The 18,357-nt window shown below is 43.3% G+C and overlaps 1 protein-coding gene across 1 annotated transcript in view; it reads left to right on the top strand.

The window, feature by feature from the left end:
• LOC119444235 (hemicentin-2-like) overlaps positions 1–18,357 on the top strand; it is a 133,096-nt gene that overhangs the window by 104,714 nt on the left and 10,025 nt on the right. Inside the window, exons 8-10 of the mRNA XM_037708665.2 lie at positions 3,809–3,912; positions 16,914–17,097; positions 17,926–18,195. Of these exons, the coding sequence (XP_037564593.2) occupies positions 3,809–3,912; positions 16,914–17,097; positions 17,926–18,195 (558 nt within the window). The remainder of the gene's footprint in view (positions 1–3,808; positions 3,913–16,913; positions 17,098–17,925; positions 18,196–18,357) is intronic.

Raw genomic sequence — 18,357 nt, 5'->3', positions numbered from 1 at the left:
TTTTTAACGAATATGATGTCACATTATTTTTTCTTCCGCCGGAAGTGTTCCCTCCTCACACAGATGGCGCTAAGCCCCATGAACCGCAGATGAACCGCCATGTTTTGAACGTATGGGCTTCTAGGGAAGCTTCGCTACCAGGTATATTTACCTTGGACGCCGGCCCGCAAATCGTGAGCCTTTCGCTGCAGCGGACCGTGAGTTCACGAAGCAAACACACAACAGCTTCTGTGAAGACAGGTTTCACTTTCGTGTTCTAACGATTTGTATGAAAGAGGGATGAACCGTAATTTTTTATATAATAATTGTGCGGAAGAACATGTTGGCGCCTCTTAGAGGTCCCGCCTTATTGATGCGAAAGCGGCAAATGGTTCATTAAGCGAAAAAGCCGGCGTCCCGCGTCTGTAGCAGCGCCTAAATTCCCATCGGCTACGACGCCACGGCACGAGCACGCCTCGATTGAGCAGAGCGGGCGAAAGGGAACACGTACTGCCGCAATAACGCGCCAGGTGTTATGTGAGCGGAGAGGGCATCACCGCGCCGCCAAATCACCCTCGCCTTCGCTCTCGGAAGCTTTGTCCGCGTGTTTCTTGTCCGCTAAAGCTCTCGCCTGCGTTCTAACTACGCCTCAGTAAGGCCAAATCAAAGAGAGAGAGAGAGAGATAAATGAGATGCGAAAGGCCGGGAAGTTAACCGGAAGATAGATATGCAGTTTGCTACCCTGCTCTGTGGAAGGGGTAACGGGAGACTGAAAGTTAAAGAAAAAATGCACACACGTAGAAAGAGAGGGAGATGTAAACACACACACACGAAGATGCTTTGTTCAGAAAGCAGTTGGTCGTCGAGGCGTGCCAGTGACGTCATGGGCAGCAATTATCACTGGGTGCTGTAGAGGGGACAGAGGATCAGTTCGATTGTTTCCTCGCTGCCGCAACTATCACAGCACTGTAGGCCATTCCGATGCTGATACACATTTGTAAACGCCACAGTCGACAGAGAACAGTTCTCTCGATTCGGGATAGTCCAGATTGAATGCGTAGTCGGAGGGATGGGTCCCGGCCGTTCAGTAGAGTATACCGCAAAACCTGGCGTGTTCTACACGGACCATGTGGCAGCACGTGCGAGTATGCGAAGCTTTGTTACTGCATCGGTTCTTGATAGCGGGATGTTTCTGCACGGCATTTTCTTGAGCCCTGCTAGCAGCTTCATCGGCATGTTCGTTGCCCATGATGCCGCAGTGACCTAGAATCCACTGAAGAGTGATGTTATGTCCATTTTCTGCTAGTTGATGATATAGCTGCATTATTTCCAGCACAAGTTGGTGCCAAATCAAAACGCGCCAAGCGTCTCAACGCCCTCTCTTGCCGGCAAGGAGTTGGTAAACTCGAAGGACCGCTCAGCGGTGTTCAATTATACATTAATGCTTTCCCATTAAGAACTCATAAGTGCTTAGATGTCCTCGGATTTTTATTTTATTTAATTATGTATTTACCTTTTTGCTGTGATCAAATATGATAAAAAAACACTATGCGAAGAGAGACAAACCCAAAGCACTTAAGCCAGTGTTATTGGGGGCAGTTCACTGGTCGTGACACAGCTGCATCACCAGAAAAAAGTTCATTTCAGCCCACCTAAAAAAAACGCGAAGTCAGCCTGACTGAGAGAGAGAGAGAGAGAAAGAAAGGGAAAGAAAGACAAGGAGGTTAGCCAGTGTAAATACCAGCTGGCTACCCTGTACTGAGGACAGAGGTAAAGGGAATAAAAGTGCCGTGACGCCACAAATCACACAATAACACACAAAGAACACACAATAAGCACTCAACTCACGCACAAGTACACATCCCTGATATTATGAGCTCTGCGTAGTTAGAAGTGCAGCAAACATTGATGCACATGTTTGAATGAGTACTAAAGAAAGTAAGATATAAATCAGCACTTTACAAATTACGCAAAACTTCGTAATCATTTACTGAAATTCTCGTTTTTTTCATCAAATTCTAAAAATGCGCACGCACTCAAGATTTTCACCATCAGTGGTCATGTATCAAAGATGTTCAGTTTTCTTGACAGCTTTTGCGGCAGGGAGAGAGCGAAATATGGTGCCTTTAATGAAAAGATGCCTGGCTGTTCGTCTGGCGAGCTACTTCAGAGCTCCGCGATCGGGCCAGAACCGGCATATTCAGCATGGTATGGCCGATGGCAAATTATGGTATACACATTGATCGCGCATACATACAGCCAGCGCTTACACTCTGATGCCACACACATTTACGAGAAAGGTATTCTCAAAGTTTCGTTAAGCCTTGTGAACCTTAGACACACCATGCATCAACGCTTTCGTGTAGCGCTCGACGCGCGCGTGGTGCTTCCCCACGGGCTGGAATGCGAGACGTTCTCGCAGACCGGCTGAATATATGCCACAATGTCTGGAAATGTGTTCGCCAACTCTATCGCAAGCTTCGCAGGAGAAAATTGGACTATTGTATGCGCTTATTCTGTTTAAGAAACACATTTTCTAAGGGCAGGGTGTCACGGCTTGTCACCCCTTCGCCGTCGGCGCGAAGTCGTCGACGGGGTATGCGAGCCGGTTGGTCGTTCCGTCGTACTCAAGCGAACACAGTGAAATGGTCAGAGTCGGGAGTAAACAAAAAACAAGGTATTATCACCTACAAACGACACACAAATTAATAAAAATGATACAAGAAAACTAACACGCGTGCCCTTAACATAGATCAATTATGACAAAAGAAGTACAACGAGCAATTAACAGTGGATATAAAAATTAGGCAGGGCGCGGATCGAGTACACAAGAATACACTTAACAGTGGTCCCCTAAAACAAAGTTCAAAAGAAAACAAGCGATGGCACACGCATGCCCGGGCGCGTATTTTGCTTTCCGCTGATGACTCCACGCGCGCAGGTTGAGCTAAGTTGAGGGGAACTACCGTGAGCTTCGTTACAGGCGTTGGTTTGTCGTCTCTTACGTCAACTGGTCACTCGGAGTTCAGACGCGGTGAGGTGGCTCAGGTGATACTGAACACCACTAGCCCCTCGACTGCTTCTCAGCCGATTATCGGCTCAGCTTCTAGACTGATTAGCAGAGACTAAAACTTCCGTTTAAATAACTTATCCTTTTCCTAGTCCCCTGGGTTGGGGAATGGCAGATAATGGTGACGATCCAATAAACTTCAACCAATTGTTTCATGACTTATCACAAATGTCTTGGCCGCACCCTTTTTAATCAGGGAAGAGGGAACGGGTGATTCCCCTCTCTGTTAGAGTCACGCACGCACACACAGACACAACCGCACACCTTTGGGTCAGTGGCTGACCTCTATTGTTCGTTGACACGCACAGAAAGAACAGCGGCGGCCGGCCACACGGCACCATATTCTCTGACCATACATACACTGCGAGCAATTAGTGGACACGCTATTGCCTAGAGACACCACATATGGGGTACCCGGAAAGCAGTTGACCCCTCCCGTCTTAACCACCTTTTCAATGCACGCGCGGGGCAAGGAATGCCCAGGGGTTCCTACAGAAGACTCTGGGGGTGTGTTTCAAGGTCACGCCAACAACAACAACCACAACAAAAATGAAAGAGAAAAAAATCTCTAAACCTCCCTGACATTTTCGGCCGCTTGCCCGAGTGAATCCCATGACCTGTTGGCGCCCGTTGAACGGCGCTTCGCCGACTTGTAACTATATGCCGCACCGTGACACAGGGCCAAGTCTTAACCTATGTTTGCATCACTCTTTCCGTAGCGCGAATACATAGAACTTAATACTTTGACCTATCCTGCAGTTCCACCACAGATGGAAGAAGCCGTCTCACACGAGATCTACAAGGTGATCGAGAACGCCCCCTTCTCGCTTCAATGCCGATCCTCTGGAAGCCCTATCCCTCTTGTAAGTGGACCAGCTTTTGCTGCACGAGATTCCTGCGGTCGATAAATTTGCGGTCGTTAAGTTTTGAAAGTGGTGTGACATCAAAATCGGGTGGGTGTCCACCTATACAGAGGCCGGTGAAAAATGATTTGTGCTTCTTTCGCTGTTTATTCGGAGACGCAGTTTTCTCTTTCGGTCTGCGACTATATTTCCCTCTTGAACAAAATAATTTTTATTCGGTTACATTTTTTTTTCATTTAACGTTGTGCCACTTTTTTATCTCTCTTGCTACAGTAAAAGGAAAGTTGACATTTTTCTACGGCGTTTTCTATTGCATTCCCAGTTAAGGTGAAGTCATCTTAGCATTAATGGGTGTAAACAATTTACTGCGGTAAATGGTGTCTAAAGAAATCGAATCAACGGGGGCCATTTCTTTTCTTGAGAACAAAAAGAAAATCTGTAAAGTGATTAAAGAATTTAATAAAATAAGAGCCCTCGCAGACGTCGAACAAAGCGTTGGACACCGAATTTATAGAAATGAAACATGAGCGCGAAACTCAAAATGTCCTCCTCGACTACGGCGCCTACGGACACAACAAAAAATTTAGGTGCAGTAATAGGACTATCGCCCAAATGTATTTCGCTACCGCGTTGCTACTATAGAAATGACAATATATCTTTATCTACATTGATGTAAACATGAGCTTTCCTCTAATATTAGTATTTGTGTTTAATAGCGAGAACTTGGGGTCCAGCTGTTACTGCTCTTCTCTGCCTCGATTGATGTGCACACAACTATTGCAAATCTTACAGCCAAAAATGAGAGACAATGTTGCCGCGTCTCTATGTGCTCGCTTCGCTGCAAAAGACGTGTAAGCGACTTGGTGCTACGTATGAGCCCGGCATAGACGTCATTGTCCGCCTCATACCAACGAATAGCTTTACCTTAGCGTCGCTAACGACCCCTTCAGCTTTCTTTTCAGGCGCTCCAATGCTGCGCAAAAAACTTAATGCCCTTTCACTCTGTGGAGAAAGACGACCAGTGAAGCTGTTATGTGTTGTTCTAAAATCACGAATTATATATGTATGTAGGACTATATATATATATATATATATATATATATATATATGCAATTAAAGCATCAAGACAAATACACCCTAATCCACCTTAATCCTCCTCGACCGACCTCAATCCGCCTTACTCAACCTTAATCCTCCTTCTTCCACCTTAGTCGACCTTAATCCACCCTAGTCCTCTTTAATCCACCTTAATCATTCTTCAGCCACCTTAATCCACCTTGGTCGACCTTAATCCACGTTAATGCACCCTAACCCACGTAATCAATCACAATCCTCCTTAACCCACCTTAATCTACTTTAGTCTTACTTCATCCACTTTAATCGACTTTAATCCACTCTAGTCCTCCTTAATCCACTTTAATCCTCCTTCATCTACCTTAGTCTACCTTAATCCAATTTATTGCACCCTAATCCACCTTAATCAACCCTAATCCTCCTTATTACACTGTAATCGACCCTAATCAGACTTAATCCACGCTAATCCACCTTATTCTTCCTTCATCCACCTCAATTATTAGATTGGTGGGTAGCCTGTGACGTAATGGTCATCCATCGCGGGTTTTCACATTTATGTTAAGGAGCCTACATACATAGGCAACTGTGGATTAAGTTTTTTCGAAGCGACTTTTTTCTACACACCCTGTTGACGCACGAACTTTTGGTAAGAACCTAGCCATATACAGCTTCGCTGTAAAATAGGTTGATACCGCTTTTTTTCTCAACAGCCTGTCTGCCACATTCGGCAGCAAAACGACGACGAAGCCAAGTGGACGCACCGTCGCGTTCCGCTCAAGCGACTGCGTAGTGGAGTGAGGGCAGCGTTCTACGCTCCGCTGCCGGCATAAGCGTTGCTCGCGGCGCACTCGCGTTACCGCTGAGCGGCTCTGTGCAATTTGCTAGGCTGCATCGCCTCAAACGGACGGGATCGTAGATTCTCAGCTAAATTATCTACTGAAATAGTAGTATAGGTTTTTGGACATGTACTCAACAGACTGCCACATTCGCAGACACAGCATGACGTCTTCATGACTGTAATTTTAGAACAACATAAATTTGTGGCCCCTGTTTTCGAAGGGTGGGGGTTTGGGGGGGGGGGGTTAGTGCTATGTAGCATTCTATAAACAAAGTAAACAATTAGAAAGGTAATCACCGTAATTGTGTTAATTATATTCAGTAAAGCATTTTGTTTTCTCGTAGAAGTAGTGGCCGCCTAACCGTGTAATTTAGATCCAGGGTTAGAGCTGCGCTATTTGCCACCGGCAATTTTTTAAACTTGGTGAATCATAAAAAAATCACCGCCCATGCACTCCGTACAGATGGTAAACCAGCGAAGCTGAAATGTCCGTGCGTGATATGAGCCACATGTGATTTCTTTCTTTCTTTGCGTCCTTCCTTCTTTTTCCATTCTTTGTTTCTTGTCCCTGGCTAATACCCGCAAATCTAATGCAGGTAAGCTCCACACGTCATTTTATTAAGGCCTAATATGTCTCATCGTTCGCTCGACCTTCATCGTCCTTGAGCGAAAACCGTGTCGACGAACCGAAATCGTGTTTAGAAAAAGTTTACTTCAACAAAAGACGATACGAACACTGAGTCACAATGACGGCACAATACCACTAGGACGATAATATACAGGGTTAATATATAATTAACTCCTAATATAATTACCTGACGCTCTTTCCTTTCACCTGTATTTTTTTTCCTTGATGTGTTGCGTCCTATCGTTGTATGAACAATATACAGGGTGTTTCAGCGAACACTTTCAAAAATTCTTCAAGTTTACGTGCGGCAGATAGCCCAATTCTAGTTAATGAGCCGGTCTACTCGAAGCAGCGGACATTACTTGTGCAAAAAATTGAAATGCATAATTGACTAAATAATAAAAAATCACTAATTACGTTTTTAACTAATTACCTGATTGCCCATATTGTAATCTACAAATTGTAGCCGTGGAGTTCGTAAGACGGATCCACTTGGAATTAATTCTCAGGATGACAACACTTTCGAGATATTAATTCCTGAACTTGGCGGAGAAATGCATTGGCGTTCCAGTTAGTTTCTGAACAAAACCTCGCTTTATGCACAAAATTAACTGGAACGCCAACGCATTTCTCCGCAAAGTTCGGGAAGTAATATCGCGAAACTGGTGTCATCCCCATAATCCGTTCCAAGTGGATGCGTCTTGCGAACTCCATGGCTACAATTTGTAGATTACAATATAGACCATCAGGTAATTAGTTAAAAACTTAATTAGTGATTTTTTATGAACTAGTCAATTATGCATTTCAATTTTTTGTGCAAGTAATGTCCGCCGCTTCGAGTAGACCGGCTCATTAACTAGAATTGGGCTATCTGCCGCAGGTAACCTTTAAGAATTTTTGAAAGTGTTCGCTGAAACACCCTGTATCGTGGGAGCAGTCTGAAGCACGTGTCAAATCTGCCCTTCTTTGTGTTGCGGATAATTTGCCCGATAACGCTATCGATCGTGCGCATCGTATCGGACCTTTCGTCCACAACAAGTGCCGCCTCATTGTTGTGAAGTTTTCAAACTATAAAGTTAAACAAAAAGTTTTGAGTGCACGTAAAAAGCTAAAGGAAAATGGCATCACTATGAGCGAAGATTTTTCACCCGCAACGCGTCGTATACGCTCGAAACTTGCTGATTTTGCCAAAAATCAATCGGAAACGCAGCCTTATCAGCTTAGGTACAAAACGCTTGTCATGAATAAAAAGCATTACGTGTACACTTCAGAAACAGACAGCGTCACTGAACGTCAGCAATCTGCGTCATCTGATAACCGCCGTACAAATGCCAACGCAACTAAAGGTACGCCAAGCTAGAGGTGCGCGAGGGGATGTGGGCAGGACCAGTTACGCACATCTGTACTCTTTACTAATGTTCCAAGTCTGTCTAATAAGCGTGACCTTTTAAACTCTGCTATTGATACCTGCAATGCACACATACTCGTATTGACAGAAACCTGGCTTCGGCCAGAAGTAATGGATGACGAACTTTTTTCGTCAGTTAACCAATTTTCTGTATATCGCTGTGATCGAGAGTCCCGGATGGGCGGTGGTGTATTGCTCGCCATCTCGAAAGAACTCCCATCGTACCGCATTCACATTCCAAGTAAGTTGGAAACAGTTTGGGTTGTCACTGAATTTCCCAAGCAAAAAATAATCATTGGCGTCTGTTACCGCCCCCCTGCTCACAATTCCATTTTCGTTAACGAACTACATGACGTTATCAATGCTGTGGTGTGTCAATTCCCGAGGTTACCGCTTTTCTTAATGGGTGATTTTAACATCCCTAATGTTGTGTGGGATTGTGAGCCACCTGTGTTGAATCCTCCTTCTTCACTCGCAAGAGATTTTTTGGATATGTGCGCTGTATTTTCTTTAACACAATTGATAACGAAACCAACTAGAATTGCAGAATCAACAGCTAACTTTCTTGATCTCGTATTAGCAACACACCCTGAATACGATTCTAACGTCACTCACCTGCCCGGTATAAGTGACCAGTCCATTCTATCATTTCGCATTAACATTTCACGTCCAAAATGCAAAAACAGAAAGATAGTTATCAAAGATTATAAAAATACGAATTTCGAACTAATCAATCAGGAACTTTCCACTTTTCTTGACGTTTTTCTCGATGGTTTTGAAGAGCGAACGGTACAATCAAATTGGGATTTATTTTTATTTAAGGTCAAAGAATTAACAAATAAATACATACCTACTCGTACGATAATTTCAAATGCTGATGCACCATGGTACAACCGCTACATAAAACGCTTGTCGAATAAGAAAAAACGCACATACCGCTCGGCAATACAGTGCAAAGATGACGGCCGCTGGGCAGCCTACGAACAAGCTTCCGCGGTGTACATAGCAGCCATAAAGAATGCTAAAGATAATTTTCTAAACAACACGTTACCTTCAATGCTCACATCCGATCCCAAAAAGTTCTGGCGCGTGTTTCATCCTAAAAGTGATAGCGCAACAGTCTTGTTGATTCTGCAGGGAATACTATACCTGATGCGCAGTGTGCCCGTGTGTTAAATGATGTCTTTGTCCGTAACTTTTCTACAACAACTCAAATAATGCTTCCTCATGTTAAACCTTTAGGATTTATAGTAATGTCTCCCATTATAATTGACTACAATGGCGTGGTCAAAGCTATAAAAAGTTTAAGAGCATCCTCCTCACCTGGGTACGATTCCATTAATCCTATGTTTCTTATAAATACAGTCTGTTACTCATCAATTATATTAACAAAAATTTTTCAACAGTCCCTAGAGAACAGTTCCCTCCCCACTGACTGGAAGATCGGGAGGGTGGTTCCGCTTCACAAGTCTGGTAATAAACACTCGCCTCTAAATTATCGCCCCATTTCTCTAACTAGCATTCCATGTAAAATTTTCGAGCACATTCTATTTTCAAATCTTGTTTCTTTTCATGAATCGAATTCATTTTTTTCGCCTTCACAGCATGGTTTCCGCAAGACATTCTCGTGCGATACTCAACTCGTATGTTTCACTCAACGTCTTCATGCTATCCTCGATCGTTCTTCTTTAGCTGACTGTATATTTTTGGATTTTTCAAAAGCCTTCGATAAAGTATGCCATAATCTTCTTTTATATAAGTTGCAGTTACTAAATTTGGATTCCAAACTGCTTGCATGGCTTGAATGTTTTTTACTAAATCGTTCCCAGTTTGTCTCTATTAATAACATTGACTCTCCTCCGAGTCCTGTTTCCTCAGGGGTACCACAAGGATCGGTGCTCGGCCCTCTCCTCTTTCTAATCTACATTAACGACTTACCTTCCTGCGTCTCTTCTCATATCAATTTGTTTGCAGATGACTGTGTAATATTTCGAGAAATAACTAGCCCAAATGATACTACTATTCTACAGTCTGATCTTGATGCTGTGTCCGCTTGGTGTAAGACTTGGTGCATGGAATTAAACACTAAAAATGCAAAATTATGCGTGTGACAAGATCAACTAATGTAAATGTTTCATATCATCTTGATAACTGTCCTTTGGAAGTAGTATCGACATATAGATATCTTGGCGTCATTATATCCTCAAAACTAACCTGGAATGATCACATTGAATCCATAATCGCCAGCGCCAACAAAACACTTGCATATCTTCGCCGGAATTTCTCACGCGCTCCTCAGGCCCTTAAACTTTTACTTTATAAAACACTAATTCGTTCGAAGGTGGAATACACCGCCTCTGTTTGGGACCCTTTCCATGACAATCTAATCTACTCACTTGAAATGGTTCAAAATAACTCTGCACGCTTTATTATGTCTAATTATGCTCGAACTGCAAGTGTGACTAATATGAAATCGAGCCTTGAACTACCATCACTAGCATCTCGCTGTAAGATTCATCGTTTGTGTCTTTTTCACCGCATATTTCACCATTGTTCACTACACGATGATTTCATCTTTCCTCCCCAGTATGTATCATCCCGCATTGACCACCGACATAAAGTAGCCGTTCCTTTCTGTAAGACTTCTACTTTTCAGTATTCATTTTTTCCCAGGACTTGTGAGGAGTGGAACCATCTTCCTACCACTACTGCAGAAATTACAGACCATCAACGTTTTAAGAATGTTTTAACTAACAGTAACTAAGTAATTCTTTACCTCATTTTATTTTTTGTTGTTTCTCCTTGTTTGCTTGTGTGGGGCTGTATCATCTTGGTAGTTTACATTGTTTTATAGTTCGATGATTCGTGTTCATTTGTACTGATTTGATTTGTTAGAGTGTTGTATTGGTACTCAATGTATACGTGTATCTTCTCACAGAAATGTTTTTTTTACCACTCCCCTCTGTAATGCTTCGGCCCTGAGGGTAAAATAAATAAATAAATAAATAAATAAATAAATAGGGAGCATTGCATACACGGCACGTTTTCGTAGAAATGTCCGAGCCCACACTCACTAACCTATAACCACAGGGAACCACGGAAATGCACAGTTACACATAAACTAATTGTCAAATTATATAAAATGATGTTGAATATATACAGTGTACACAATTGTTATTTACAATGATGATGTGACAGAGGCACTTTACATAAATTTGTATTGATGCTATAGACGTGTATTTACAAAAAATGATCACGCGTACAAGGTCACACACACACACAAATCACGGGCACGTATACACACTATGTTTAATCAATGAATACTTTTGATGGCCTGACTACAAGAACCAGGCTGGTCGGAAATTAAGCCATACGCGTCCATCAGCCACCGACAGGAAACGGCATGACCACTGTCGAAAGAATTCCTCTTCCCTAAGGAAGAAAAGCTCCTCTGACAGAAATGACAGTAGCTCAGAGTAGAACCTCACCAGAATTGGAAACAGAGCGCGTTGACGATGTCCTGCGGCAACTGCCTCGCAGCGATTACGCCATAAACAGAAGGCCCCCGCAGCAATTAAAAGTTGCGCGAGGCGACCACGTGAGCAAAGACCAGATTTAATAAAGCTGTTAACTCCAAGGCTATACGGAAACCAGCACGCACGGCCCTTCAAACTACAATAGCAACGACGCATTGCAGCAGCACATGCTTGTTTGATTCTTGAATCGTGCAATTGGGAGACAAGGAAGATGGGACCATACCCCAGCGCTCTAATCTGTCACGCGTTGGGAGCACTTGCCACCCTAGACGCCACATGAAGTCGCGTAGATGGCCAAGCAGAAAGGACGCCGTTATACACAAAGAAAAGCTTATTGTCATCTCTACATTTTTACAATTCACTGGTGTAACACCATTCATTTTTCTTGATATACTGGTATCTGTTTACACACTATTACACACACTTATACACTAGGCATTTGTAACATAAAATTTGATCAGTTTCGAAAAGTTATACAATGTTTAGGCTATTACATTGTACTTTCGTTCAGCCTTGCACAGTTATACAATGTTTAGTTTGACTCACAACACATTTGAAAATGCACTTGCAAATGGATCAGCCTTGTATTTTTATACAATGTTTAGGCTGCCCCTTATTTCTCACAAAATTGTTATTCTTTAAATGTTGTTGGGGTCACATAATTCCATTTTTTTCCTTAAGTTCAAAGACTTAAAGGCGTGTTAATATGGAATAATTGGGATTTCAACTGTGTTTTCTTTTACTATCCAAAATTTCGTATGCCATTTTTTAAGGAAATTGTCTATTCCATTTTTTTCTAGCTCTTTATTTAATATTTTGCACATCATGATTCTGGTGTTTTTTAATACCGGATACACCGCTATTTGGGGCTTTTTTATATTTCAGCAAGCCCTCTTCTTTTCCATAAATTATACATTATTACTATGGTCAGCAATTTTTCAAAGAGGCTTTTCTTCTTCTCTTCTTTGGCTAGATTTGTTCTGAATTTGGTATTGGCTATCTTCCAAACGACTTTTGCTGAAGGGAATTCTTTGAATGTATGTCTTTGCGATTCAGGTTGTTTTGCAGTTAGGACATTCCTCTGATGGTGTGATCCCGAACCACTGTGCAAGTCTTATTTTTGTCGGGAGAACTCCCCACCGTCTTTTCCATTCAAAGTCTTTCACTTTCTTCGGTAATTGCGTTTGTTTCCAAAATGTCCACTTATGTGGTAGACTTTTTGGTACATCTTCCATATTCAACTCCTTCAGAGCCATTGTAGCGCTTATTTCTGCGGTCTTTATGTCTGCTAGTGGGGTTTCTGGACAGAGTTCCTCGATCCCTTTTTTGTGTTCACTGCTTCTTTGTAAAATTGAAGCGAGATTTCGGCTCTTGGGCCTTTCCAGATCTCTGCTGTGATAAAGCAATCAAGAGTGCTAATCCAATATCTCATTAAAGGTTTTCCAAGGAAGTTATTCTCGTTAATTAATGAGCTTACGGTTTTTGCTGCCAGAGTTCGTGCTGTTAGAGAAACGTTTGGTATCCCTAAACCCCCTCGTGATGGGGGTATTCTAGTAACTGTTTTTGTAACTGGTGCTGGTTTCTTTCCCCAAAGGAAGCTCCCTATGAGGGTAGTCAATCTGTTTGCAACCAGTCGAGGCATATTTGCAATTCTTGCTATATAGAAGACAGGAGAACATAGTTTTGTTTTCACTACTTCCGCCTTCTCTATTAGGCTTAAATCTTGATGGCGTGGGTTTTCGGCCACTTGGGCAGCTTTTTTTAGGGGTTCGTCCCAACTTTTTGGCGAAATGTCTCCTGGTTGAAACCACAATCCGAGAACTTTTGCAGCTTGTACAAATTGCACTTCACCAAGTGATTCTTCTCTAAAATCCCCAAATCGCAGTGCTTTGCTTTTTTTTATTAATTCTTGCTCCAGATATTATAGCATACTCTTCGAAGATTTGCAGAAATGTCTGGTAGCTGCATTCATTTTTAATAAATAAAGATATATCATCCGCAAAGGCTGAAAATTTTATTTCCCCCAATCCTGGCAAAGGGAAAACTCTCGTTCTTTTTTCTTGGTCGACTCTTCTCAGTAGCGGATCCAAAGTCAATACAAAGAGTCCTGGTGAGAGTGAACCTGAGTGAGAGTGAGTCCTGGTGAGTGATGATGTCTATGAAGTCTTCAGGGAAACCGAATTGTTTCATAGTCTCATATATGTAATGATGGTTCACTTTATCGTATGCTTTTTCTTGATTTATCGTGATGAAGGCACCTTTAATTTGTTTTTGTTTGACATAAGTGAATATATCGCATGTTAAAGTCAAAGACGCGAATATCGATCTCCCTGGGACTGCTGCTGCTTGTAGTTCTGATATAATCATTGGCAATACATCATTTAGTCTATTTTTTAAGATCTTTGCTGCTATTTTATAGTCTGTGTTTAGTAATGTGACGGGTCTCCACCCATTCACATCTAGTAGGTCATTGTTTGGTTTAGCTAGTAGAATAATTCTTCCATTTGCGAAAGAAGGAGGTTTCTTCTTTTGAATGATCAAATTGTTTAACATTTTTACGAGTCTTTGTCCGATTATGTCGAAAAAGGTAAGGTAGAATCCTGTCAAAATACCGTCTGGTCCTGGTGCAGTTTCTCGCGTCATTTTATTTTTTGTTTGAAATACTTCTTCTTTGGTGGCAGGGGCACACAGTTGATCGTGGTCTTCTCGTTGTACTTGTGGAAGGTTTTCAAATAATCTGGTTGCATTGCTATCCTGTATGGGGTTGATTCCTTGGAATACTTTTTGAAAGTGATCAAGGAATACTTCCTTAATAGATTCTTCATTTGTGGTGATTTCACTTTTGTCTGTCCGTATTGCTTCTATTCTTCTCTTTCCTTCGGTGTCTTGGTTCAGTTCATGAACTGGTTGACTTGAGTTCATTTGATCACATTGCTGTGATTCTGTGTGGCGTTTTCCGTTTTGTCTTATCTCTCTCAAGTGATGTTTATATTTGGCACGTAAACACTCAAGGTATTCTTGTATGGAACAAGTCTGTTTTCTCCACGTTCTATTATACGTATTCTACGTAATATTTCATTCAGGGTCTTAGTGTTCCTTCTTTTAATGTTTTTCCCAGCTTCTATTAGGATTTCTTTCCATTCTTCTTTTAGATCATACCTGTTTTCATTTGTGTGATTATTGTCTAAGCTTTTCTTTAGTTTCATTTTTATGTCTTCGCATGCTGTTTGGTCATGTAATATTGATGCATCCATACGCCACATTCTTGGGGTGTGGGCTGGTCCTTCTGTTCCCTTTAGTGTAAAAATAACCACTTTATGGTCACTAAAAGTTTTCGTTCCTTCTGGACCGCTCATAGTCTTTATTTCCTCCAGTTCTGTTAGAAGACAAGGAGACATATAAGCTCTGTCAAGTCTGCTTTCTGTTTTTCCGCATGAACGCGTGTATTCAATTGTGTTACCATGCAACCATAACCATGCATCTCACATATTTTAGTATGTTAACAATTTTTTTAATTCTCTCGCGTGGTAGTTTGATTTCCCCTGTCCTGGTCCGCGAATATCTCGATTGCTATCCAGGACGCAGTTGAAATCTCCAACCACCACGCAAGGTGGTTTTTTAGGCATGTAATTCCATAAAGTTTGAAAATACTCGTTAGTTGAACTCCTTGTTACAGGGGCATACACATTAATAAATCGCACTTTCCGGCCACCTAAGAATGTACCCACACATGCTATCCTGCCATCAGTGTCGTAGGTACAAAATGCCCCTTTCCGGTATCGGTTTGAGACGAAAATAACGCCTGTACCGCATGATCTATTGCTCGTTAGTGAAAAGAAGCCTTCTACCCCGTTGGTTTCCTTAAAAATGGCCACATCTTGTGGCGTGCGGAAGTTTGTTTCTTCTAAGAAAATAATACCAATGTCCTTTTCTCGGGCTAAACTAATCAATTGTTTCTGTTTCTCTGGATTTCGGAAACCCCTAACATTAAAGGACATGCAATGGAGTCATTCAACTATCAGTTGAAGTGAGAATTACATTTAATACAGTTACAATTATTGTACGCAAGAGTTGTAATTTTAACATTAGAGATCTGAATTTTAGGGTAAAAGGCTTCTCTCACTTGCTCCCCACACTCTATATTTTTATCATTTGAACGATATGTTTAGAGCAAAGGGCTTCCACCCTTTGCTCCTGCTCGCGCATCTGTGACTTCCATGTCACTAGCCGACGAGTCAGGCGACAGTGAATGTTTTCTTTGTTTCTTTTTTTATTGTTTTTGATTGGTATCACCATCACTGCTGGTCGTTTCATCTTTTGGTCGCCGAAGCGTGTTTGGGCTACCGCGTTCTTTTGATGATTTTGCTCCTCTTCTTTCTCCTTTCCTTCTGGATCTTGAGCGGTGCCTTTGCTTTCCAGATGATTGAACCCCTTGGGGTGTGTCATTATTGGATGGTCCATCTTCGCTCACAGCTGTGTTTCGTTTAGGATCAGTTTGATCAATGTTTCTCGGGTTATCTTTCTTTTTTCTTGGGGGGGGGGGCATCACCTGCCTTGCTTCACCGTTAGAAGTTTCACTGCTGGAAATCAATGACGATTTTGTTGGTTTTTTCTGTTGCCTGTCTGGGAAAGTGACTCAGGCGTGTCCTCTTCGTTTTTTTTTTCTACTGCGTCTTCTGATACGCTGTTGTCTGTGTCACGGGAGGAGGTCTCAGACATGTTTACTAAGGGACATTCCTTAGTCACTGCTGTATCACTTACTACTTACTTACTCCACTATTCGCTTAATACTCCTATCCGACATCCTGTCTAACCTTTATGCAAAGGCTCACGCAACAATTCTGATGGTGTGCAGGTTACCGTCGTCATCATCTTCTATAAGTAAGCAAGCAAGGCTCACGCAACAATTTTCATGGTGCGCGTGTCAAGCAAGCAACGCAAGCAAGCAGTTTTTTACGATCCCGAAGTTTAGAAACGCCGCCATCCCGACATTTTCATACGACGCCACAAGGTGGGGCGACGCGTCTGAAATTGTTGATATACTTCCGGTTGCTGCCGGACGCGATCTCCTGGAACCTTGCCTATAACAGCTTCGCTGTAAAAGGCCCCCTATATGAGAACTCGCAAAACTGCCGAAGGTTATCTACATAAGCCCTTACGCGCTTCATATTACAGTGACAATAGTTCTGTAAAGTACACGCACATGCACAAAAAGAAATGTTTGTGTAGTTCACAAAATACAAACATTCCTGAGAAGGTACAGATGAAGACTGAAGACTCCCTCGCTCGTGCCACATTACCAAACGCAGCACTCGCAAACACACACACACACACACACACACACACACACACACACACACACACACACGCACGCACGCACGCACGCATGCACGCATGCACGCACGCACGCACACACACACACACACACACATGAGCCATGAAAAAGCGGAAACAATAAGTGTGACTTCAGAATGTCGACGAAAACTAATATAATCTCGTTTTTCCCTTTACAATTAGTTGGAGTGGCACAAAGATGGCCGCAAGGTGGACACGGTAGCCGACAATCTGGGAATCGAGTTCTCGGCGGAGCGAGACGTACTGCGTGTGGCGGCGGCCATGTTCCTCCACGACGGCGTCTACAAGTGTGTGGCCAGCAACGCGGCCGGAAGCACGGAGCGCACCTTCCGCATAATTGTCTTGCGTGAGTTGCACCAGCGGGTCGGCTGCAGAAAGACGTGCCACATGCCGGTGTTCACGTAGTAAATTTACAACCCAAGTGGAGCAAAAGCTAACGAAGGATACACAATAATATAGTAGAAAAGTCTGTTGTTTTCCTCGCGTTAGTAATGCAATGTTTTTCCCTTGACATTCCGATCCATGCCTTTGCCTGGAAGAGTGAAAACATCAGTTTTTCAGCAGCGTCATGGCTAATTGTGCGAGGTTTGCGGTCACTATAGGAGGGCTATGGCGCGGCGCCCTTGATTTCTCGAGTGGTCGTGCAGATTCGCTAAAGTGTATTTTGAGCGGTAATGCTGAAATTGCGTGCGACTGGTATCGTATAGTTAACGGGCGTTTTAAACCGGGCACTCATAATAAGCGAGGTGAAACCGTTGCGCGTCTTTACCTGGCTTCCTGGCGTCAGAGCCATCGGCAGTGGGAGTCCGTGAGCGAGCGCTAGCTGAGAATTTACCGGCGTTGCTAACTTGCAGCGGTGGAGTGAAGCCGAAATGAAACAGAGAAAACACGTTTCAATCTTTCTCGTGGCTCTGCCTCGCAATGTTGAGATCGTAGTTCGAAGCTGTAGGAAACTGAAAAATGACCGCTTCGGTAACGCTCGACGAGGAATTTGGGCGTCCAGCTGATGACGTAAGTACAGGTGGCAGGTATATGCTGAGTGAGTTACTCCGACTGTTTCCGGCACAGAAGGGTTCTTCAAATCTGTATACTAATCTGCTGAATCTTTCCATCGACACTGTCTTTATAGGCGTCCTCTGACGGGCGCCCTTTCGGTACCGCCCTGTCCGTGCAGTTCCCCCGCAAATCCAGGGTCCTGCCCGTGAAGTAGTGCGGGTCGTAGAGGGCGAGGAGGCGACGCTGAGCTGCCGCGTTGTGGGCACGCCGGCACCCACGGCGTCGTTCCTTCGAGACGGCGTCTCGTGGCCCTCGGACGACCGGGGCGAGGGCCGCCGCGAACTGTTCTTCGCCGCAGCCTCGGCCGAGCGAGACGCCGGTACCTACGTGTGCCGTGCCACAAACGAGGCAGGCAGCGCCCACAAGGTGTTCGAGCTGGTGGTGCTCGGTAAGCGCCACTGCGTCGCACGTTGTGTCATGAATAATACAAAACAAAAAAGCTGGGCCACGTCAGCAATGTCGCCTTGTCAGCAACTGCCATGGTTCTTTACAAGGCCCAACGCAGAAAAGGTGCAAGCGCAAAGACAAGGGTCGTATTACCTGGAAGAGG

This window comes from Dermacentor silvarum, chromosome 1 (assembly GCF_013339745.2).
Source record: "Dermacentor silvarum isolate Dsil-2018 chromosome 1, BIME_Dsil_1.4, whole genome shotgun sequence".
In the NCBI taxonomy this organism is placed as follows: domain Eukaryota; kingdom Metazoa; phylum Arthropoda; class Arachnida; order Ixodida; family Ixodidae; genus Dermacentor; species Dermacentor silvarum.
This window is presented reverse-complemented; position numbering and strand designations above follow the sequence as displayed.